The sequence below is a fragment of the Sinocyclocheilus grahami genome, unplaced genomic scaffold (genome assembly GCF_001515645.1).
Source record: "Sinocyclocheilus grahami isolate Dianchi unplaced genomic scaffold, SAMN03320097.WGS_v1.1 scaffold491.1, whole genome shotgun sequence".
In the NCBI taxonomy this organism is placed as follows: domain Eukaryota; kingdom Metazoa; phylum Chordata; class Actinopteri; order Cypriniformes; family Cyprinidae; genus Sinocyclocheilus; species Sinocyclocheilus grahami.
In genome coordinates, this window is record NW_015505670.1 from 292,933 (window position 1) to 317,228 (window position 24,296).

At 40.8% G+C, this 24,296-nt stretch overlaps 1 protein-coding gene across 3 annotated transcripts; it reads left to right on the forward strand.

Annotated features, from left to right (window-relative positions):
- Positions 1-620: 620 nt before the first annotated feature.
- On the forward strand, positions 621-23,425 carry LOC107554121 (histone-lysine N-methyltransferase SETD1A-like). Of its 3 annotated transcripts, none has more exons than XM_016236524.1 (21): positions 621-692; positions 1,603-1,747; positions 1,851-1,949; positions 2,082-2,352; positions 3,395-3,519; positions 4,775-5,025; positions 5,115-6,825; positions 10,545-11,546; positions 11,633-11,803; positions 12,392-12,479; positions 12,626-12,789; positions 13,602-13,641; positions 13,803-14,010; positions 14,094-14,146; positions 14,974-16,301; positions 16,789-17,179; positions 17,413-17,591; positions 17,826-17,936; positions 19,372-19,491; positions 19,626-19,763; positions 22,887-23,425. In XM_016236524.1, the coding sequence occupies exons 2-21, from the start codon at positions 1,610-1,612 to the stop codon at positions 23,058-23,060; spliced, it is 6,762 nt and encodes a 2,253-aa protein (XP_016092010.1). In that variant the 5' UTR covers positions 621-692; positions 1,603-1,609; the 3' UTR covers positions 23,061-23,425. The 3 variants fall into 3 exon arrangements, with proteins under 3 accessions (XP_016092010.1, XP_016092012.1, XP_016092011.1); XM_016236526.1 differs by having other exon boundaries at positions 14,977-16,301; XM_016236525.1 differs by lacking the exon at positions 621-692 and adding an exon at positions 738-958.
- The last annotated feature ends 871 nt before the right edge of the window (positions 23,426-24,296 follow it).

Here is a 24,296-nt window from a genome sequence, read left to right on the forward strand (position 1 = left end):
ATTGACATGGAAAAAAAACAGGAGCCAACAAAAGCACAGGTAAGAGAACGAAATTATACTTGCCTACCATTATGTTTACAAAAAATACCCTTCAATTTTATTAAGGAATAACAAAATGTATCGGTAAATGTGTAATTACTTTTTAAGATTGTAGCAGCGCCACCTGCTGTCCACTAACGTGTAACGTTAGGTGATTCTGAACTTGTGGATAGAATAAGTAAGAATAAACAAGTAATATATATATCTGCACCCAGATAGATTTGTTGTTTTTACTGTTTAGTAACGTAAACTTTATTTAAAATGTATCGTGCAATTATGCATTTTAACAAATTCTTGCTATATTTATGTATAGAAAAGAACCTTTCAAGTACACGCAGCTATACCAAGTTCGCACGTCAATGACGTACAATTCAATGAAAATGCACATTCGCCATAAAGAAGTCATACTTGCATCGGTCAAAAATATTTTGAGCTGTTCTGAGAAAAGTAAAGGCAGGAAAATAATTTCATGTGAATTTATATTACTATTTACGATTACTATTGCTATATGAAACTAACCACAATCTAGTTTGACATTATTTGTTAAATAATGCATAGCTAAGGAACATAGCCGGGAATTATGTGGAAAGTGCGAGTGCCAATGCAACGGTTAGTATTTGTAGTGACTGATGGCGAGCAGGCGAGGCTCTCAGGTTAGTTATGCGATGGCCGCTTACTGTATTATGTTATTCTTTTTAGTACATTTAATTTTCTGGCGAAATTTGAAGACGTTTGCCGCATCGATATTGCACCGGAATACAAGCGACACCGTTTTAGACCAGATTTAGGGCCCATACTTCAAAACGGAGCTAGATTTTAACTAAGGATTGTCTGTTGTCCCCGTCCGATACAGGCCTAGCTGTAGCGAGCTAGCGGCTGTCGAAGCGGGCAATCCTCCTCAAGACGCGCGCGCCGTTGTGTAAGTCTTTTGGCACACCGTGTAGGAATATTTCTGTTTAGTGTTGGGAATTGGTCTAAATTCGTTTGCTAGAAGTCATTGGTATTTGCCTTGTATTCTACTGTCACATCGTTTTGAAGTTGAACTTTAGCTAGCTCGCGCTGTGAGCAGCTAGCAGCTTCAGTGTTTATGGTGTTAGCTCGTTGTTGTTGTTGCTAGTCGATATGTCAGATAGTATGTATTACACAATATCTGCAGTGCTTTTTGTTTATTACTCCGTAAAACACAGCGGGTAGCCGTGCTTTTATTTTCCACGTTTTAGTGTGTGTGATAAATGTGACATTTTAAGTTGAAGATAGCATATTTATCTAACACAAATATAAGGGACGCAGAAGTCAGATTGATAACAAAATATTAGTCAGCATCTTAATAAAGAGGTGACAACAAATTACAGCCCACTAAATAGAATTCTTGTGGAACTGTATATGTCACGTTGTTTGTTATTATTTTTTTGATGATTACAATGCAAGGTTTTCAAGATGGACAGTCATATAGGTTGCTTGGTGAAATGAATGAGCCATAAGTGAAAAGCTTTTCTTACTGCAACTTCAACATGTGTCATTGAGCATCTGCACAACATCTTGCTCTCGTCTCTTTCTCTGCAGTGATAGCATGGATCCGGACAGTGGGGCGGACACACAGCGAACTCTCAGTCTGCAATGGAAGAGCTATAAGCTAGTACAAGACCCTGCTATCCGACGGGTTGCTCAGAAAATTTACAGATATGATGGGGTTCACTTTAGTGTACCGGTATGGAAGTACATATACAGTACACCTAACTGCCAAACGGAGCATGCTTACACTTTTGTGTGTGCATACTTACGTAAAGTCTGTGTGTTCTGCTTGTTTTTAGGATTCAGGATTCCCACCTGTGGGGGACTTGCGTGATCCAAGACCCCGCAGAATCTGGTCTAGACACACAGAGCTGTCACTGCCAGTGCCCAAATTCAAGGTATGCCTCTTTTTTTTTTTTTTCATTTCAATATATTATGCTGCTTTTCTGGTGAGCTTTTTGTATTAGTCTATTTTTGTATTGTGCATGCTAACCCATTTCTTAATTTCTTTATTTTTTTGCTCTACATAGTTGGACGAGTATTATGTAGGTCCTATACCACTTAAGGAAGTGACTTTTGCGAGGTTGAATGATAACATCAAAGAGCCTTTCCTGGCAGAGATGTGCGCCAAGTTTGGTGAGGTTGAGGAAATGGAGATTCTGTTTCATCCCAAGACACGGAAGCACTTGGGCTTGGCCCGTGTCCTTTTCACCAGCACTAGAGGGGCCAAAGACACTGTCAAACACCTGCACAATACTTCTGTCATGGGAAACATTGTCCATGTCCAGCTAGATATCAAAGGTGTGTTTCTGTCTTTTAATGTTTTGATCTTTAATATTCTGAGGTATATACTTTCTATATACACTACTATTCAGAAGGTCAGGGTCAATGATTTTCAAAAAGTTTATTTTTTTTTGGGGGGGGGGGGATAAATGTTTTTATTCAGCAAGAATGCATTAAATTGATCAAAAGTCACAGTAAAGACATTTGTAATGTTACAAAAGATTTTTATTTCAAATAAATTGTTCTTTTGAAATTGATCAAATAATCCTGAAACAATGTCTATCACAGTTTCCACACAAATATAATACAACACAACTGTTTTCAACATTGCTGAGAATAAAAAATGTTTCTTGAGCACCAAAGCAGCATATTGCAATGATAGATCATGTAACACTGAAGACTGGAGTAATGGCTGCTGAAAATTCGGCTTTGCAATCACAGAAATAAATTACATTTTAAAATATATTAAAATAGAAAATGATTTTCAAATTGTAATAATATTTCATAGTATTACTGTTTTAGCCATATTATTAATCAAAGAAATGCAGCCTTGGTGAGCACGAGAGATTTATTTTAAAAACATTACTGGATATTTAATCCTTCATGCTCATCTTCCCCCTTTTTTAATTTTAAATGTATTTTGCCTTCATCTAACTCTCATTAAATATTAATCTTTAAAACCAATAGTAATTTAATAATTTTATTAAATGTCATCCTTAGAGAATCTCTAAATGACTATCCATTTTTCATACTTACAATGTTGTGATGCCTAAATTTATTTGTAGCATTTAAAATGTATGATTTTAGTTATTTATTTATTATACATTTATTTGGATAAAAAAAGAATACAATTGTAATTGTTTGCATTCCTACTTGCAAAGAAATGTCAAAATTAATTTTAGAATAATGCTTGTTTATATCCTTACATCTCTTTATTTCTTGAAAATATGAAACATAGTGATAATGAAACTGTATAATGAAAAATTGGAATGTCCAGCATTGCATGATGGAAATAAATGCGCCACTCTGTAGTTGAATTGATATTGTGTGTGTTTTCTAGGCCAACAGAGGATGAAGTACTATGAATTGATAGTGAGTGGCTCATACACCCCTCAGACAGTGCCAACTGGAGGCAAAGCTCTCACTGAAAAATTCCAGCCCCCAGCCCCGACTCAGCCAGATACAGTGAGTACCAAACAAACCTTAGCTCAGCCACACTGGAAAGAATGCTTTGCTTTCCTATAAGTGTGTGCGGTTACCAGCCAAAGTTTCTTGGTGTCCTTGAAGAGCAATGGCCTTCCTTGGTTTGAGTTGTCTTGCAGTTTATTCTACATATTACAGTCACTCTCAAACCCCTGTCTGTGTTATTATAGTGACCACTAGCGGACCACAAAATGTCAAAAAAAAAGGCGCCTTCAGGCATCGCACAATGCATTGAGATTTTCCAAATGCAGATGAAAACAGTTTGTGTCTGTAGACGGTGGCTGCTGGCATTGAGACTCTACTGGCATTGGGGCTCTTAACTCAATATCAATTGGCCATTTTTTTCAGATATCGTGTTTGTGACATTGCTTTTCCCCTGTATACCAGCATTATGATGTTCAGTGAACAATGTTGTTTCCCTCACTTATCTGTAGGAGTTTTGGATTGCTTGCAGCCACATCCTTGTAATAAAACAATAATAGGGGATTTTATTGGTCATACTGTATTTTATAAGACTTTTTTTTACTTGATGAGACAAAGCGATTTGTATTGCCATGTTCCTAAATATTCAGTGTAAGTGGGCCAGTCACAGTTCAGGGCCTTATATTTTATATCCCTCTGGGCCCTGTTTAGCACACTATTTACTTTTTTTTCATTAGGATACAACAGTATTTAAATGATGGTTGATGCAGATAAAGATGGCCAATAACTCACATATTTCTAATATTAATTCTATATATATATATATTTTTTTTTTAATGCACTACCATTCAAACATTTGGGGATGGTAAAATACTTTTTTTTAATGCTTTTGAGAGAAGTCTCATTCTCACCAAGTCTGCATTTATTTGATCAGAATACAGTAAAAGTAGTAACTGTTTCCTATTTTTATATGTTTCCATATGGTACATTTGAATACGGTTGTGTGCTTAATATTTTGGTTGAAACCATGATTAATCTTTTTCAGGATTCTTTGAATAGAAAGTTCAAAAGTGGATTTTTCTGAAATAGAAATCTTTTGTATGGTAATGCAAATTACAAATAAAACACTACAAACAAATAACAATTTTACACTTATAGACTTTAAGTGATCGTTAAATGATGGCAAAGTTCAATTAATGTGAAAACTACACACATACACTATTAACCAATACCGATAATTAAACAAAATTATAATGTGTATTAGTTATTTTTACCCTCTCTAAATTATTAGATTATATTTATTTTCTTTTGTTAGTCGTCTGATATCCGGCGGAGGCTCTCCACAGACCAGATGGCAGCTCCCGCTGCACCTCTGAACTCTGGCAGCAGCACCACCCCATGTTCTGTGGACACTGGATTTGGAGACCAGCGCCTAGACACCCCTCCATCCTCTCTGGGAGGACCCTATACGCCAGGTTCCTCTGCTTCTTCACAGGGCGGCGGAACCCCTTGCACTCCTCGCTCTGGAACCCCTTTCTCCCAGGACTCGGGATACTCTGTGGGCAGGTTGGCTTCCAGATTTACATAAAACCTTGATTAGAAGTTGCTCGGTTAATTTCTCTTTAACGATTTGAGAAAATATCCTTTTCTTTCAGGCATGGTGGCTATAGCAGCACTCAAAGTTATTCCCAGCAGGATATGCTTCCATCTTCCTCCTGCTCCTCTTCAGCAGTCTCCTCATCATCAGGATTCAAGCCCCCTCGTTTTCATGATGACTTACATGCTCCACCTCCGCAAGAACCCTCCGTGTTCCACAGGGGGCGGCTGGGATATCCTCCAACAACGCCCTTTAGACCTAGCGAGCCTCCCTATCCGTATCCCAGTGTTGGAGGTTCAGGAATGCACATGCCGCTGCATCCACCCATGCCACCTCCAGGGTCTCAGTTTGAGCCACCTCCGCTGTCCGACAGAGAGAGAGACCGAGATAGAGAAAGGGGACACAGGGATAGGGATCGCGAGAGAGACTCAGGAGGGCGCTATGAAGGAGGGATAAGCTCCCGACGTTCCTCTTACCACTTCCAACAGGATACAAACTCCTCATCCACCTCCAAATCCTACCATTCACATCACTCACATCATGCTGATCGGCGGGAGGACAGGGACGGCAGGGGCTACCGGCGCGACAGCTCAGGCTCCCGCTCGGGAGATCATGGAAGGCATAGGAACCACCATCACTCCCACAACCACCACAGCAGCAGTGGAGGTGGATCGAGCCGGCGGAGGAGCAGCAGAGATCGGGAATGGGAGCGAGACAAAGAAGGAGAATTTAACAGCTCTGATCCACGTTGCGGAGGCCACTCAAACTCCAGCCACCACTCATCCAACAGCCTCTCCCCTCCCTCTGCCACCTCTTATGGAGGATACTCGTCATCTAAAGACCTGTCCCCCTACGACACACCTTCTTCCTCCCGGCTAGAGCCCTCGCCAGCTTTCCTACCACAGCAGAGTACAGGCGAGAGGAGTTTTGGGATTGGAGGAAGCATGGACAATGACTACCGTGCTCATTCTCAGCACACGCCCCTGGCGCCACCGCCCCCACCTCCTCCCCTCCCGCCGGCCTCCGTCATCGCAGCCGCTGTGGCTGAAACGCTCAGCTCTCTTGATTTTGGTCAGGACAGTCCCATCCGAGAAGAACAGTGGACCAAACCCAAACGCTATCCCAGCACCCCGCCCCATCCACCTCGGACACCTCCAACCTCCTCGCCACCTCACGCCTCAATCCCGTCATCCTCCACCTCCCCATCCTCCACCTCCCTGCCTCACCACCTCCCCTCTTCGACAGCATCCCTCTCTCCACCGCCTCCACAGCGTGACTCCTCCCCGGAGCCAGACTCCACCAATGAGAGCCTGCCATTCATGCATCACAGTAGCAGCTTGGACTCGCGTATTGAGATGTTGCTGAAGGAACAAAAAGCCAAGTTTTCCTTCCTTGCCTCAGATGATGATGATGAGAAGGAGGAGGACAGAGAGAGAGAAAAAACAGGTGAGAATGCAGACAATGGGGGAAACAAACTCAGAGAGGAGAACCGTGAAAGGCCTAGTCACAAGAGACCAGGAGAGACAGAGGGAAGCCAACAGAGGAGAAGAGGAGAGAAAGATGGACGCCGCAGCAGGGGTAAAAGGCAAGGTGGTGGAGTGGGTGAAGGCAGGAAAACACCTCCAGAGGTGGCCTCTTCCACTGCCACTATTAACAGTTTAGTGTCAGAGTCTCTTCAGGGCCAAATGCCGCCGCCTCAGGAGGAGCACACAACCTCTGACTCACACAGGGCTCCACACACACCACCCACCTACAATGGAGAGGCACAGGTGAGCCCTACTGGTTACATGTTACATGTAAAACAAGGATAGACGCTATCATTTGTAATTCGAATGTGCAAATCTGCTTGTTATTTCTGGTGTCATGGTCCACCATTTCCGGGTCCCAAAAGAACACAACAAATGGTGCATATATTTAATCATGTTTTTCTGTGGTACTATAAGAAAATTTTTTTTGAATCTTTATCTCCATTTCGAATGATTTCTTGTTTATCAATTGTTAAAATGTTGGTGTCTAGGACATCGTTAACTTGGAGACTGTAGTGTACACCAGAAGTTTTAAAACATTGAGCTTAAATGTTTGTTATAGATGAAGAGTGCTCATAAATGACTGTTGAGGTAGTATTCTCACTTGAAATGGAGTAGAGGCTTGGAAACAGTAACAAACCCACAAATATCAAGACTCGACAAGCAAACAGCGGCTAATTAATCAGAAGTCTCACACATCCACAAGACTTATCTTACTTTTGCATTGAAAATTATGGTGGATATATTAGTGCTAAATTACAAAATGCTCTGAGATGTTCACACCCGAAGATTCATGATTAATTTCTGTGGCAGTGCTCAGCAACAAAAGATAAGGGAAGCGTTCCATCTCCTCCTTTTTTTTTTAAAGCTGATATGCCTCTTTGTTTCGGTATTATAACTTGTGCACTATTATTAAATGGTTAGTTTTATTTGCATTAGCATTGTTTTTCTGCTGTTCATGACCCTATCAGAACAGACCTGTTATCCATTATTGGTTTACTGTTGATATAAAACAGTATTATGTGCATTAGTAGCTCCATGACTTCCATGACCATAAGACTTTAATTTATCTTTAAAACAAATTAAGATACTTCTAATGAAAACGTTCATGTAAAATTGTCACATTTCACCCTCCTAGAGGCCATCACATGGAACTTTCAAATTGGTCATAAAGCAGATATTGCAATTGCGATTAAAATTTATGTTGATAACAATGATAAGCTCTGGACATTTTTACTCTATATGGATTGATCTAACAGCCTGTCCCACAGCAGAAATATGAATGTTGTGTCTGATACACAAACTTAAACACACATATGATGCTAACAGTGTGTTTACATGGGCCCTAATAATCCCGTAATAGGACTAGAAGCAAATCAGAATAAAAAGTCACATTTAACCACATCAGTCGGATTTAATTGGCCAGATCCGATTAAAATTTTGATCGTATTGTAAGGGGTGGTTTATTCCTTTTGTAATCAGAGCGAGAGGACATGTAAACACTTGATCGGATTGAAAACCGAAATTGGAAGTACTGCGCATATGCAGTGACATTAGGGCTGCGCGATTAATCGATTAATCTCGTCAGTAAAGCCGGTTCTGTGATTTGTAGTAAATCTCCAGCACGTGCTTTCAGATGGAGCAGTGTTTACTACACAGAGCCGTAGTTCACTGACCTGTTCATCACATTCATAATCGCAGACAAAGAAATCGTTCTGCGATTATGAAAGCAGTTTGCATAGCTTGTCAGTGCGGCTCTGATGGAGCAGTAAATGCTGCTCCATCAAAGCACGTGAAAATACCACATTTAATAACATGTTTTTACTCCAAACTCAGTTCATAACGTCAGCCGAGTGTTTGAATTAAAGGAAGTAAATCCTTCTGTAAGATGATGTGGCTTCTTACACAGAGTAAGGCACACAACATATTTCATAGTATTCTAAGCAGCGATAAAGGTTATGTCGCTTAGCATTGCATTATTATATATTTTATTATAATAAAAATTATAATAAGACTAACTCAAATATACCATATATTGTCGTAGTCGTGGGTTTATTAGTCACGTTGAATTAATCAAAGCACTTAAATCTTCTGTTTATTCAGCAACCGCTAAAGGGATTTTCTTCTGCGGGTGTATTTGTAGTTTCAGTATTTGTGTATTTGTAGTTCTTCAGATGGAGATCACAGAACCATGCTTCACTTAAAGATATGCACGACAATCGCAGCTTCTGCCTAATCGCGATTTATTGCCTTTGCGATTTAATTTCGATTAATTGTGCAGCCCTAATTGACGTAGAAATAGCGTAATGACGTATGACACACAGAACGAGCTGTGCCTTCCTGGTAAATAAAGTGTCATAAATGAGTATCCCATCATTCTAAAATTCTGCTTTTACTTAGCATCTGTGAAGTGGAGCAGGACAACATCCACCAGTCCTTGTTTAAGACTCATCAACAAACGACTGGTTTTGGGTGCAGGAAGGGGCACTTTATAAAGCAGTAAAAGTAAGCAGCACAGCACAACTGTTCATGTGCTGATCGTTGCCTAATTAGGACCGAAGTAGATAAATATCAAATGTGCTTTTTAAAAGAGTATGCGACATATTCATGCAGTGTGCGCATGTCAAAAGATTAAATCCGATCAGAAGCTTGTGACATATAAATGCGCACAGCAACCCGATCACTTTATTTAGCATTCATGTAAACACTACATTCAGATTTGTCAATCAGAATGAATTCATTAATAATAAAACAATAAAACAAATTAAGATTCTTTTAATGAAAGCCCATCCACTAGTATGGTTGATATTTAAAAATATCTTAATTTGTGTTCTAAAGACAAACAATATTCTTGTGGTTTTTGAATGCATGAGGGTGAGTAAATGATGCTGGATTTTTATAATACGTTCTGACATGACGTAAATGATCCAGTAAATTAACAGAAGTGAAACATGCTTTTGCTCCTTTTCATGCTCTGGTAGACTTTAGCATGTTCCTTTCTGTAGCCCAGTAATTTTCAATTCCAATCATGGGGACCCACTACTCTGCACATTTTGTATGTCTCTCTTATCTGACACACTGACTACGTTTACATGGACATCAGTAATCTAATTATTTACCTTATTCTAAATAAGCCAATATTATGATTATGGTGTTTACATGAGTTGCTTTTAGAATATTCCTTTCATGTTCCCGTTTTACATGTTATAGTACATAGTTCGATTAATGGCACATGTCATTACGTCCCCTCCGGTATTTCATGTATAAACATATAGTTCGTCTTCGTGATGATGCCATGTACAGTTTTGGGTGTTTAATTTTTAATTTTATGAAAGCTTCAAGTGCAGTTAATTATTTGTACGTGCATACAGACGACGGTGGTGTTGAAGCTCTTTTATTTGCCGTCAAACGGTTGAGCACTGCCGTGTGTGTATCCTGTCGCAAAATGTGGTGAAAAGTCCTACACGATGGTAATAATGTGATTAAGGTGTTTACATGTCTATTCTGCACTTCAGTAATGCGACTAAAATAGGAATGCTCCACGTCTTAATTCGATTTCTGTTTACTTCGATTATGACTTTAGCCGGATTAAGGTAATCAAAAATCTCTGTTTACATGGTAGATTCTTAATCGGAGTATTGTCTTAATCGTATTAAAATCAGAGTATTGTTGTCCATGTAAACGTACTCAATCACTTATTTGTATGTCTCTGACTTATCTGACTCCGATGATCTGAATCAGGTGTGTTAAATAAAGGAAACATGCAAAATGTGCAGAGCAGGGGGTCCCCAGGACAGGAATTGAGAACCAGTGCTGTAGCATGAGAGTATTATTTCTGTTAATACTCTGTATTTCTGTTTCAGTGTACCACTATATTTGTTTCTAGCTTGAAAATGTCCCTTCCCCCCCCCCCCCCCCCCCAGTGGGTTTAACCTGTAATCTTCACACTCTCTTCTCTCCAGCCTTCTCCTCACTCCTCTGGGGAAGATATGGAAATATCCGATGAAGATGACAGTGCCATCACCACAGCAACCCCCCATCCCATTGCCTCGTCGTCCTCTTCACCGGCCACCTCCACGCAATCTGCCCTCCCCTCCCAAACCCCAGACCCCTCTGCGAGTCCTGCCCCGGACACCAGCCAGCACTTCAGTGCCACCATGCCACCTCCGCCCATCCCATCTTACCCTCCCCACCTCCCTCCACCACCTCTTCCCGGCTTCTCCCTGCAGCCTCCGCCACCCCCTGGCATACCACCTCCGCTTCCTCACATGGAGCTGCACCCAGAGTACCCTCCTCCACTGCCGCATCACATGTACGACTATGCCAGCTCCATGGAGCTCATGAGCCAGTACTGCGGAGGAGCACCCATGTCATTCCAGATGCAGACACACATGCTCAGTCGTCTCCACCAGATGCGATTGGCCTCCTCCAACAGCTCTACGGCACCCCCTGGGGAAGTCCCACCCACCTCTGAATATCCCCTGTCATTTCACCTCCATTCAATACCCCCTCCGCATGCACCTCCGCACCACCCACACCACCCATACATGGACCAAGACGGGAATGTTGCCACCCACTATGACCAAGACCACCGCTACATACCCCCTCACTTACCATACGCCTACCCAGACCCTCACGCTGCACAGCTTCCACACCATCACGTCATCCCACCTCCCCACAGCCCCTGGCCTCCTCACCTACTTCCCCAGCAGTTTCCTTCCCACTATCCTCCACCTGGCTTCGGCACAGTGCCTGGCGTAGATGGAGAGCTGTATGGAGCGGCAGGTGACCAGATGGCCATAATGGGCCACAACCCCTACGAGGCAGTAGTGCAGCAGGTGCTGGCAGCTTTGATCGAGGAGATGAAGAGCATCATGCAGAGGGACCTGAACCGCAAGATAGTGGAGAATGTCGCCTTTGGCACCTTCGACGAGTGGTGGGACCGCAAGGAACAGAAAGCTAAGGTAACATCAGAGTGTTTTCTGTATGTTTTTTGTGAATGACCTGCAGTGTTCATGAACCGTACCACCTCTTGCTTTCGTTTGCTCAGCCATTCCAGACAGCCATGCGGGGAGTTGCAGTTGTGCGCGAGGAGGACAAGAAGGACGAGAAGACGAGCAACCGACCTCGGGAGCCACTCATGTCTCTGGTAGACTGGGCCAAGAGTGGAGGCATGGAGGGTTTCTCCCTGCGGGGGGCCTTGCGTTTGCCTTCTTTTAAGGTTCTTGACGTTATTTCCCACCTATTAAACATCTGAAAACCATTTCCAACATTCGCGAGTAATTGTCACATTTCACCCCCGAGAGGCCATCACATGGAACTTTCATATTGGTCTTTAAATCTTTATCCTTCATTTAGGGCTGGGTGATAAACAATATCACATTGCAATTGCGATTTAAAATTTATGTTTGTAAGCTCTGGACATTTTTACTCTATATGGATTGATCTAACAGCCTGTCCCACAGCAGAAATATGAATGTCACAATTTTATTCTGATACACAAACTCAAACACACATGATGCTGTGTTTTTAGCATCTGTGTCTCAGTATGTGAGGACATTAACTTAATTTACAGAGCTGTTCTGAGAGTCATTTCAGAGAAATTTCAGTTTCATTTGAGAAAAATACACACTGATACTGAATTATCTTCACAACAAACCATCAAAATAAAAGTTTAGTTTACCTTGAAGACATTCTAACAGAAATTGAAATATTTTCATTTAATTGCATTAAGACGGGTGTGCTTCATTACCATGATTTGAAATAATCTCATATGAAAATTGTTACTAATGAGGAATGTGTTGTTCAGGTGAAGAGGAAGGATCCTCAGGAACTTGTCGAGGGTGGTGAGCTGAAGCGAGCCAGGCCTTCCACTCCACCCGATGAGGAAGATGAGGGTATGACTCTAATGCTGTTTTAGAGCTGAATTAATGACATTACCGTAATTCTCTCAAAGGTTCTGTTTTTGACGTTTACATAATTGTAATTCTATAACCTCCCTATGTATTCTTCCTTTGCTAACTATTCTTTTTCTCTCTCTCAGACTCGTATCAGGGGAAATCTGCCGACACTGCTGCAGGAAGAACAGAGGAGAGGCGTGTAGCAGACAGAGGAGCAGCCAGGAGAAGGAGCAGAGCCAAGGCGCGCAAACCATACGATCTGGACAGCGAGGGAGAAGAAACATCAGATGGTTCCTCCTCTGAGAAGGTTGTTTTCTTTACCATTATGTCTGTCCTTTGTGTGCCTGTGTAGTAGTGTGCGCAGGCTGGTTTGGAGCATTCTATTACTCCTTTACAACTCAAGCCTCATTTGCCCTGCATGAGAGAATTGCAGATGCTGATGTTTTTTTTATTTATTTTTTATTAGTACTAGAACTTACACATTTAAAATTTGTAAAATTTAATTTAAGTTAATCTAATATTTATATTTTATTTTCCACTTTATTTCAGTTAACAAAAAACATTTTCAATTTTAACCTTTAATTGATGTTAACAGCACTGTTTAAAATTATTACCAACTTAACTAAACAACCTCATAAATTGAACAATTTATCTGTTCTGAATTGAAAAAAAGGCTATAAATTGAATAATGGTAATATTTAGTTTCTATTTTAGTTTTTCTAATAAATTTTACACAGAATAACATAACGTGCATAACATCTCAGGAAACTGGAATTGTTTCCATATCTACAAATTTAAATATTTCACTGTTTATTAATGACAGATGAATGTTAATTTAAATATTTCCAATAGATGGTATAATGTCATCAATATTTGATGTGAATGATTTATTTTCTCTCGTCATGATACAATGTGTGATGCCTATATAGGCAAAAATTCTATCAAGGTGAAAATCTTTTTTGCAGAATATGTACTAATTGTTATTTCATTGAATAATGGCTAGATGGCAGCATTTCTCTTTTTTTTCTTCAAATTCTGTGGAGGAATTCTCTCAACTCCCAACAGATGAGTTCAAACATGTTATTTGTGAATGGTGATTCCTCATTGTTTTATGTTTAGGAGGAGGATGAAGACAGTGACAAAGTGGATGAGTCAGAAGGTATGAAGCTTTCTTGTTTGTCTTTCGTACTGTGCTTATTAATTTGAGTCCTTGTTGCTATGTGCACTTTATTTTAGGCTTTTATTTGTCTATCCAAACATATCTTGTAGATCTATGAGTTTTGCTATCTAATTATTTTGTCTATTTCTCATGTTTCTCAGATGAAGCCCTTAGCGCAGACAGTGATGACGAAAGCATTTCCTCCTCCTCTTCTGAGAGCTCATCACCATCATCCTCAGCATCGTCCTCTTCCTCCGATGAGGAAGATGAAGAAGACGGTGAACAGGCCGCTGAGAGTGAGTCATTGGACACAATGGATGAGTCTACGATGGACAGCGTGGCGGCTATAGATGCAGAAAAGGATGGAAGGTACGTCCCTCTTCGAGAACTGATAGTGTGAAGAAAATTGTCTTCACAGATATGTTGACATGCATTATGTCTGTTTCTTACAGGGACAAAGCAAGCATTGACCAATCATCAGTGACTGCTGCAGAGGTCAAACAAGGTCAGTTAAAGATCCCTTTTTCCAAAGGAAAAAGGGAATTAAAGGGATAGTCCAATCAAAAATGAAAATTATCACTTAGGCCCAATTCTAATTCACACGCAACTTTAATCTCTCTCAAAATGGACATATTTGAGAAAAAAGCTTGGCGATTTCTAAGTATTGGGGGTATTTTTTATTTATTTTTTGCAAACATTTCTTTGAATAACATGACCGTAAATATGAACACAAGATTGAAAGTAACATAAAACAAATGTTTATTTTTCAATAAAATCCTTATTAATTCCAAAAATACATAAATGTATGGGTCTTCTTGTTTGCTCGGGCAGCCATATTGCTGCTGTAGCCGGTGTATGCTGAGATAATTCTCATGCCCCTTTGTCTGAAAAATCTTCATTTGGAGGACTATCTGGCCCTTCCCCCTACCCCTACCACTCCAACCAAAAGAGAATCGAGACACCCCTACCTCTTCTAGAGAACGAGCCTAGGGGAAAGTGTATGGGCAATGGGTAGAAATGGGATTTGGCCTTACTCACCGCCTTACTCACCCTCATGTCATTCCAAACCTGTTTGACTTTCTTTATTCTGCTTAACACAAAATATGTTTTGAAGAATAATGATAACCAAACAGTTTCCTTTCCCATTGACTTCTTTTGTGTTCCACAGAAGAAAGTAAGTCAAACAGGTTTGGAACGACATTAGGGTGAGTAAGTGATAACAGATTTGAGTGGACTATCCTGTTAATAAGCAAATTTATGAGTTTAAAATTCCTTATTTTTATTTTTAAAAGTGCAAAGTTTTGTTCACTTAATTCTTTCTTTCACTACCAGAAGAAGAGAAAATGGTTACAGCTGTGCCTCCATCTTCTCCGTATCCCCGTCCTTCTTCACCCATTCTCCTCCTTCCCCCACTCAAGAAACGGCGCAAAACTGTTTCTTTCTCAATGGAAGAGAGCGAGGTCAAGCCCTCCATTCTGTCATCATCTTCTCCCACTCCTGTCTCACAAGCCTCAGATGTTCCTACTTCCGCTTCTCCCGGAAGCACGCCCACAGCAACTGCTCCAGCCGCCGCCTCCAAGCCCGTCCCGATGCTCCTTCCGTTTGCTTCTCGTCCCAGCGAGAACGCCCTTACCTCCCCTGCTTCCCCTTCTGCCGTTCTTACTGTCCCTCCACCGGTGCGTTCCCTGCGGCCTGATGAGCCCAAAAAGGGTCCAGGTCTCCCTCCATCCCCACAAACTCCCACTGCCAAAAACTCCTCCAAACGTGGCAAAGACTCTCCCAGAACACCCCCGGCGCCCGTCTGCCTCACTGTCCAGAACCTTCCGCTGGACCATGCCTCCTTGGTCAAAGTGGCCTACGAGGACCCCGTCCCCATTTCAACTACGCAGAAGGGTCGTGCACGTGGTCGCGCTCGGACACTCAGCCAGTCGGCTTCCGCCCCTCATCTGCATCCCGCTCTGGAGGAAGAGGAGGAGGATGAAGAGGAGCTGGAGCAGCGGCTGAAACTCAGGGAGCAGCTGGGAGTGTCCAGCCTACTGCAGCTGGCCTCTGCCCCCAAGCCTGACCTGTCAGTTCTGGCTGATGTGGCGCTGAAAATGGACCCAGAGGCAGATATTGACTCTGAAGAAACGGAGACCTCCGATGAGGCAGAGGAGCACAAACTTGAGGAAGAAGAGGGAGACTTCTTCGCCCCGCACCCACGCCAACCACTCCCGGATCCAGAGGGTCTGTTTGTCCTGCAGGAGCACAACTATTCTAAAACTCCTGCTCCTCTGCACCTCACATCTCCACAAAAGAAGACGAAACAGGACCCCACAGTCCTGCTCCCTGCCGACCTCAATCAGCACGGTGTTCAGGAAGCCCCTGAAGAGGTCATCGGAGAAGCGCTAGCCGCAAGAGGAGAGGCTCCAGAGCTATACGGGGACCTTTCTGGGATGGGCCTGCTGTGTGACTCCAGGGACACGGCTGAGACGCAGACCAAGACACTCGGCCCACCACACAAGAGGAGAGGATCGATTAGCAAAGAGATGGAGATGGAAGAGAGGGGGAAAGGGAAGAGCAAGAAGAGAAGTAGGAAGGACAAAGAAAATGAGGAACTGCAAATCTCTAAGAAGCAGAAGGAGAAACCGATCAAGAAACAGAGGAAAAGGAAGTTAGAGGTTTGTGCTTCTGTCTGGTTCTCATTAAAGAACTTGTTTTGCGAGAGAATTCACCCTTAAGCATCAATTATAGTAATTGTCAAATGAGGATTTTAATGAGGAGGTTGCTTGACTGTAATTTTCAGTTTAAATAACTTGAAGCTTGAAAAGCTACAGTTTCATTGGTCCTTGTATGAGGATCTTTGCAACATCTTAGATGGTTTGTATATATATTTTCTCAATGGTCTATATCCTAGTTGAATGCCACTTTGCATTGTCAATGTAGCACTGTGGCAACAATTTTACCACGCTGGAATGTTTCAGGCTGTTGCGATATAACAGTTTGTCCTGCAGACCCACAGAACCTGAACTGCTTTCAACAGTTCTGCATTGTTGGGTAATACTGTTAAGTTTGTCAAATAGTGATGGAATATTCCCCCTATTTGGTCTGCATTTTGTGTGTGTTTTGTCTGTTTGCTAACATTTTCCAAACATACTCTATTGTCAGGAATATGAAGAAGATGTGGATGTGGAACAGTTGGAGTCTGGTGAGCTTTCCAGCTCCAGCTCTGACTCGGGAGACTCTGACTTCGGTCTGGAGAGATCGCTAGAGTTTGAAAAGGAAGAGGTTAGAAAGAGCGAACGACTTTTCCTGCAGGAAGCTGGCTTGACCCCCTCGACTCAGCGACGGCCCAAACACATGCCCACACCAGCTCCCGTACCACAGCCCTCTTACAAGAACCGTAGTGAGTTTGAGCAGATGACCATCCTGTATGACATCTGGAACACTGGCCTGGACCAGGAAGATATGAGGCTCCTGAAGAGCACTTACGAGAAACTGTTGCAAGATGATCATGGCACCGACTGGCTCAACGACACACACTGGGTCCTTCATACCAATATCCTTACAGCTACCTAAGAATGAAAATGCATGGTTTATACCAACAAACAGGTGCTTTTATTAGTGATACAGGAGCCAACAGTATTATCAGTACCACAATACCAAATTTAAAGAGTAAACAAGAAGTGTAAATGCGTACAAGTAAATAGAGTAAAAGGCTACTTTACACATTGATGCTGCTTTCTAAGTGCATTTTTCCCAAGTTTTGCTCCCTTAACCTCTTGCCTGCACTGACCAACATCCCTAACCCCCGGCGGAAGAAAAAGACAGCAGATAGGCAGCTAAGAGAGCATGTCACGGGCTGTGCTCGTAGTGAAGGCTACTATGCCATCAGCCGCAAGGAGAAAGACGTCTACCTTGAGCTAGACCAGCCAGTGACTGTGCAGGAAGCTGGTGACTATGATACTGCAGTAGGTTCACTTTGTTTTAATAACTCAAATGTGTTTTGAACTTGTCATTGAAGTCTTGTTTGTTTTTGTTTTTTTACTGTGAAGATGTCAGATTTTAATGTACATACTGTAGTTGTTACTGAAAATATTTTTTGACTCATTCAATTACTTTGTTCAGCATGAATATGGGAGAAAGTTTGGGTTAGTAGCTTGTATCCATCTGAGCAGCTCTCTCTCTCTGTCTGTCCGTCATAGGGCTCGAATCGTCTGCTCTCAGAAAGGCGTTCCGAGCAGCGGCGTCTCCTCAGTGCTATTGGCACTCCAGCAGTGATGGACTCAGACCTGTTGAAACTGAACCAGCTGAAGGTAAAGTTCTTTAGTTCATTGACACAACCATGACTTTGATCATAATATCAACACTTTGATTACATTGACCTCACCACTCCTTCAATTCCACGAACTCCCTTCAGCTTGTTTTCAGTTTAGTAAATGGCATCTGTGGGCACATTGACCGGACAGGTCTCTTTGTAGTGTAATTCATACCCCCCAATCAACTCTGTAATGTCTACTGACTCCTGTGTCAGTGACCCTGACTGGCTGAGCCTTATCAGTGGTTCTGGCTGTTGCTATGATTGACAAGATCTTTGAGATTGAGTTAATTTGTTCAAAGTTAAAAGGCGTTCCTTTAAAAGCAGTTCATATCTTTGGATCTCCTTAATTGCATGTTCTTTGAAGAAAGAATTAATGAATACACTCCATATGTTTGGAAAGGGCAGACATATGTCTCGTTGGTTTATTATGCAGCAGGTGTGGAGGTACTTCACACAAAGGCTTCCCTATGGGCCTTTAATGTTATTTTTCACTTAATAGCCTGATTTTAATCAGTGAACTGGATGTATGTCCTTACCAGGCCATTTACCAGTCTCAATTATAATCTGTGTGTTTGTGGCGGTTACTAGGAGGAATTGTTTAAACTGTCTTGGAAAAAAGAACTGTGTTTATACAACAACGTTTCGACAGATAGGAATGCTCCAGCCCAGAGACTTCTTGTGTTAATCAGTGTTTCGTCTGTCATCATTTAACCACCCTCATGTCATTCCAGTAAGATCAGTCTGTAAGATTTTTTTTTTTTAAAGAAAATTGTTATATATATTATATTATGTTATATTTCATCAAGGAAGCATTATATGGATCAAAAGTGACAGTCAATACATTCATAATGTTATAAAATATTTCTATATAAAATGTTCTATTCATCAAAGAATCCAGAAAAAATTATCAGTTTCCACAAAAATATCAAGCAGCAACTCTTTTCAAATTTGATAATAAGAAATGTTTCTTGAGCAGCAAATCAGCATGTTAGAATGATTTCTGAAGGATCATGTGACACTGAAGACTGTAGTATTGATGGTGAAAGTTTGTCCTCGCAGGAATACATTATTTTAAGTTACAATATTTCAATACTACTGTTTTTAACTGTATTTTTGCATTTTATCAAATAAATGCAGCCTTGGTGAGCAAAGACTGCTTTTTTAAAAAACATTCCAAAATCTTGCTGACCCAAAACTTGTGAACAGCAGTATAAAAGATGATGAAAAGGTGTGTGCATAATCCAAATTTAAATGCATGCATCTGTTTTATTTAGAATGTTAATAACCAAAATATTAGCATAATCGTGGTTATTCATTCTGAATATGGGCAAATTTGGGTTTAATGTTCATATAGTATTCTTGTGCTTTCAAACATGGTCAATCCTATTGGTGTTTTAATTTCTTCATGCTTGTAATTCATCTGCTTGCAGTTCCGTAAGAAGAAACTGAGGTTTGGCCGCAGCCGTATCCATGAATGGGGCCTGTTTGCCATGGAACCCATCGCTGCAGATGAGATGGTCATTGAATATGTGGGACAGAGTATCAGACAGGTAAACCTTCAAGCTGAAGTATAAGTAACAGCTATTAAATGATCTAGACTAGGAAGTGAGTTTGGTTCCTCTTTATGGAAAACATACTTGTTGATTTGTTGGTGGTAATTGTGTGTTTGTTGCACCATTTGTAGATGGTTGCTGATAATCGGGAGAAGCGATATGCCCAAGAAGGCATCGGGAGTAGCTACCTATTCCGTGTCGATCATGACTCTATCATTGACGCCACCAAGTGTGGCAACTTGGCTCGGTTTATTAACCACTGCTGCACGGTAAGTACCCTCCTAGTGACGCATACGTATCCATATATCTCAAATATCACATGATGTCTGATAAACATACTGCTGCCACATTTATATAAACCCGCCATCAGTATTTCATTAAACTGAAGGAGATCTAGGTTATGCAGGGCCTGATGCCAAAGATTTTTTTAGTTAAATTTTTCATTTGCCTTGGGGAAAAAAAAACAACAACTTGTGTATTCAACCCTTTACATTGTGAGTAAATCACTCACATATGTGACTAAATCTTCACTCTGGGCGACTAAACGATGTCTAACATTAGCCATTGACTTTATAAATTCTTAGATTTTACTCGCCAGTGTGTGAGTTGGAGGCTAAGTATAAGTTTAGCAGAGATATATTTTCACTCGCCGAACACTCTGACTGAGCGCTTCAGAGGTAGAATTTGTAGTATTATTATTATTATCATCTTATCAGTATTAATGGTAGGTTTTTTTTTTTACAGAAACACTAAATGACCAACAATATCTTAAGCACCACCAACAGTCCTAATTTCAGTTAAAATGACAAATATGCATTCATACATGGTAACAAAGTTTTAATTCTAATTACTAAAGTTCTGTCATTAAATAATGCTTGATTATCATATCATATTATAATGCTTGACTGACTGATGTTAAGAGTGTACTTTCAGATATTTAAAAAGCTGTGTCATTTTACAAACATAAGCTTTATATATATATAGTAAATTAAAATATTTACTAGCCAATGGCGATTCTATTGCCAAGGTGTGCGTAGAGGGTTGGTATTCTAATAAACAAGGTTATTATACCAAAATTTTTATATAAAATTTAAACATTATTAAAGGTGCAGTATGTACGTTTTCACTGCTAGAGGGCACATATTCAAAACAAACAAAGAAACAAAGGCATAGTTTGAGTTAGCATAGCATTGATTGGAGTTATCGTGTTCATCCCCACAGCCGACGCAATCTGACGGGACTCAGGCAGAAATCATGTTCATGGATTAGCTAATGTATTAAAGATTTGTTAACATCGTAGTATGAAGCAGAGTGAGGCTGAAAGCCATCAAAGCAAAACGAGGCAGCTGAAGCAATTGCTAATGAGAGACGAGAGTGACGCACAGCTCGAAAGCAGCGGAGCTTTTTATTATGCCACACTTTAGCGCTTCCACTCCTTCCGGTCGTGCGTATGTGGGGTAAAGCAGCGCTGTTTTATCATATTAGATACGTTTGAAAGTTCTGTTATAATGCTACTTATTAAAGAAATCAAGGGGTTATGATGTCATTGGCAGGTGACACTATAGACACAGTCCGTGTCACTAGTTAAAATTGCTTATTTCTCTGGATTCAAACATTCTTCGAAACATTTGGGATAATGTAAGTACACAAGTCAGCAAAATGTATAACACTGTTCTATTGATTTTTGGATATTTTAATAAAAAAATCTTACATATTGCACCTTTAAAGATAAGCAAACAGTCACTTATAAAATAAGAACAAATAAGCATGTTACAAGCAATAACACAAATAAATACGATAGAACAAAGATACAAATTAAATAATCATTGCTTTAAGGTTATCAGGTAGGTCTTAGACTTTAGGCCAGTTACAATTCCCTCAGCTGTCCCGAATGTCTTTCACACTGACCCCGGGCCATCGGATAGTCCTTATTGTCAAGTCCTGTTATGAATGTGAATGTTTACAGATGGTCTTCCAGATCTGCAGATTTTTGTCCTCTATTTAATGTGCTTCCCTGCAGCTGCTGGATTTGCTCATTTATTGCTGATAAGACTTGCATAAAGTTGCATCTGGTCTTTACATGGTTTGTAAAAGCGAAACCATGTTTTGTTCTCCATCCAGCTGTGAATGGAATTTGTGTGTGCACCATTATGGTGATCATCCCCTTCAGCAACAGAAAATGAGCTCACACATACCCCATAGAGCAGGGGTCTTCAACTAAAATTGCTTCAGGTCCAGTAATGAACCCTTCTCACCAGCTGAGGTCCGGACAATTATATGCCTAAAAACATGAATTGATAGTTTTTGCCAGACCATGTATCTGCAGGATATTCAAGCTCAAATTTAAGACTTTTTAAGACCTGCACAAATAAAATTAAAATGACTGTAAAAAGCATGATTTACAGTTCATAAACATGTTTTCACATAAACAAAAAGTTTTATAAAATTATAAACTGCACATTTCAGCCTTTAAAGTAAAAAAGGAGTCAAAAGTATCAATTATTATATTAATTTAAACAATTATCAATCAATTATTGTATTAAATAACAAATAAATATATGTTACTGTCTTAATTGTTTACATTTTTTTATAATGCATTATCTTCTTGTCGATCCACCAGTTCACAGTTACACTCTGCGTGTTTGCTGCATGAAAACATGGGTTGATTTTCACATTGGTATGAACGAAAACAGCAGACAGGCTGATTGAAATTACAAATTCATTCTCTGCCAGCAGGAGGTGCTTTTGGAATTATAGAAATATAGCTGTTTCCCCGGGAACCACAGTACACAAAGCAGCAAAGCAGCAGCTGACTTTGAAACATGCAGCGCTCATATTTATTCAATGAAATCATAGCCACAAGTTGTCACATTAAGCCGTATCACTATTTAAGCCCTCCTGAAATCATAATTAAGACATTCATGTACCATTTAAGACTTTTTATGGCCTTAAATTTGATGCAACTAAACTGTCAACTTTCCTTATTTTTGAGAATGCCATTGTTTTTCACTCATTGAAAGTGTCTGCGTCCCACTCTCTGCTCTCTTTACCGCACGCATAACTGCACGTCTGAACGTAGCAACAGTTAACTGTAGTAGCAACCTGTGGTGCTGTAGGACCCAAACGGCTCAACTGCACCGACCTTGATGCGCTTGAAGGAAATACGATTTTATTAGAAAATAGCATTTGGCATTTATTTATTTCATTATGTCAAAAGGCTTCGCGGTCCGGATTCGGACCGGAGTCCACCAGTTGACGATCCCTGCCATAGAGCTATGCTGAACAGAAATGCAACGTTTTAAATTTCCCAACTCTCCTATGGGAGAGAATGTAATTCAGGAAACCCATATTTCTGAATCTTATTGATGATTTCATGTACTCCTCTCTCACAGCCCAACTGCTACGCCAAAGTGATCACCATTGAGTCCCAGAAGAAGATAGTCATATACTCCAAGCTACCCATCGGTGTGAATGAGGAGATCACATATGATTACAAGTTCCCCATTGAAGAGAACAAAATCCCATGTCTGTGTGGCACGGAGAACTGCAGAGGAACCCTCAACTAAAAGTTCCCTAGACCTTCCCCTGATACATGACTTGCCAATCAACTTTCCTGGCCCACAAGCTACTCTTCTCGGCGCACAACAATGTAGATAGTGTATGATGGGAGAACATCAGACTCTTTGAAAAGCTTCTATACAGGCACAGATGTGTCCAGATGTTTAATCAGATGTTTGGCCCAGGGGGATTGGGATCTCAGCACTGCCGCAACACCTCCAGTTCTACTTGTAAAGTTTTTTTTTTCTGCACTGGCTTTTATCTAATTTCGTTCCTCTTGTTGCAGCTGTGTTGGATGGTGTTGTTTTGCCAAGGTCTATGCCAGGGGTGGCGAACTCCGGTCCTGGAGAGCAGCAGTCCTGCAGGGTACAGCTCCAACCCTAATTAAAACTCACCTGCCTGTAGCTTCCTAGTAACCCTTCAGGCCTTGATTATCTTGTTCAGGTGTGCTTGATTAGGGTTGAAGCAAAACTCTGCAGGGCTGTGGCTCTCCAGGACCGATGTTCGCCACCCCTGGTCTATGCTTTGAAGTTGTTCAGCAACTGCACACACACATATTCCGCTCTCTTATGCACAACGCTTGACAGTGGCAAACACCCTTAAAATGCTGGGTCTTTTTTCCAAGGGCAACTTTTAAAGACCTACTTAAAGACGTGGATTTAAAGGAACACTCCACTATTTTTGAAAATAGGCTCATTTTCCAACTCACCTAGAGTTAAACAGTTGAGTTTTACCGTTTTCAAATCCATTCAGCCGATCTCCAGGTCTGGCGGTAGCACTTTTATCTGTAGGTTAGCATAGATCATTGAATCTGATTTAGCATCTGTCTGAACTGTCTGAATCTGACAGTTAGCATCTCGCTCAAAAATGACCAAAGAGTTTCTATATTTTCCTAGTATACTAGTATAGTTCCTAGCCATATCAGCCTAGAAAATTGCAACTTTTAATTTTCCGTCGGTCTTAGTACACGATGTAACTACAGAAGAGTCACGTTTTAAATAGGAAAAATATAGAAAGTCTTTGGTAATTTTTGAGCGAGATGCTAACGGTCTAATCAGATTCAATGATCTATGCTAAGCTACAGCTAAAAGTGCTACCGCCAGACCCGGAGATTGGCTGAATGGATTCGAAACCGGTAAAACTCAACTGTTTAACTCTAGGGGAGTTGGAATTTTTTTTTTCAAAAATAGTGGAGTGTTCCTTTAAGACTTTTTACCCCTGTTGTCAGAGAGAGAGTAATAATT

Excerpts from the sequence above, each read along its gene's own strand:
- LOC107554121 (XM_016236524.1), top strand. The coding sequence starts at position 1,610 with ATGGATCCGGACAGTGGGGCGGACACACAGCGAACTCTCAGTCTGCAA. Across the intron at positions 1,950-2,081 it reads TGCCAGTGCCCAAATTCAAG|TTGGACGAGTATTATGTAGG; the intron begins GTATGCCTCTTT and ends TGCTCTACATAG. Across the intron at positions 12,790-13,601 it reads ATGGTTCCTCCTCTGAGAAG|GAGGAGGATGAAGACAGTGA; the intron begins GTTGTTTTCTTT and ends TTTTATGTTTAG.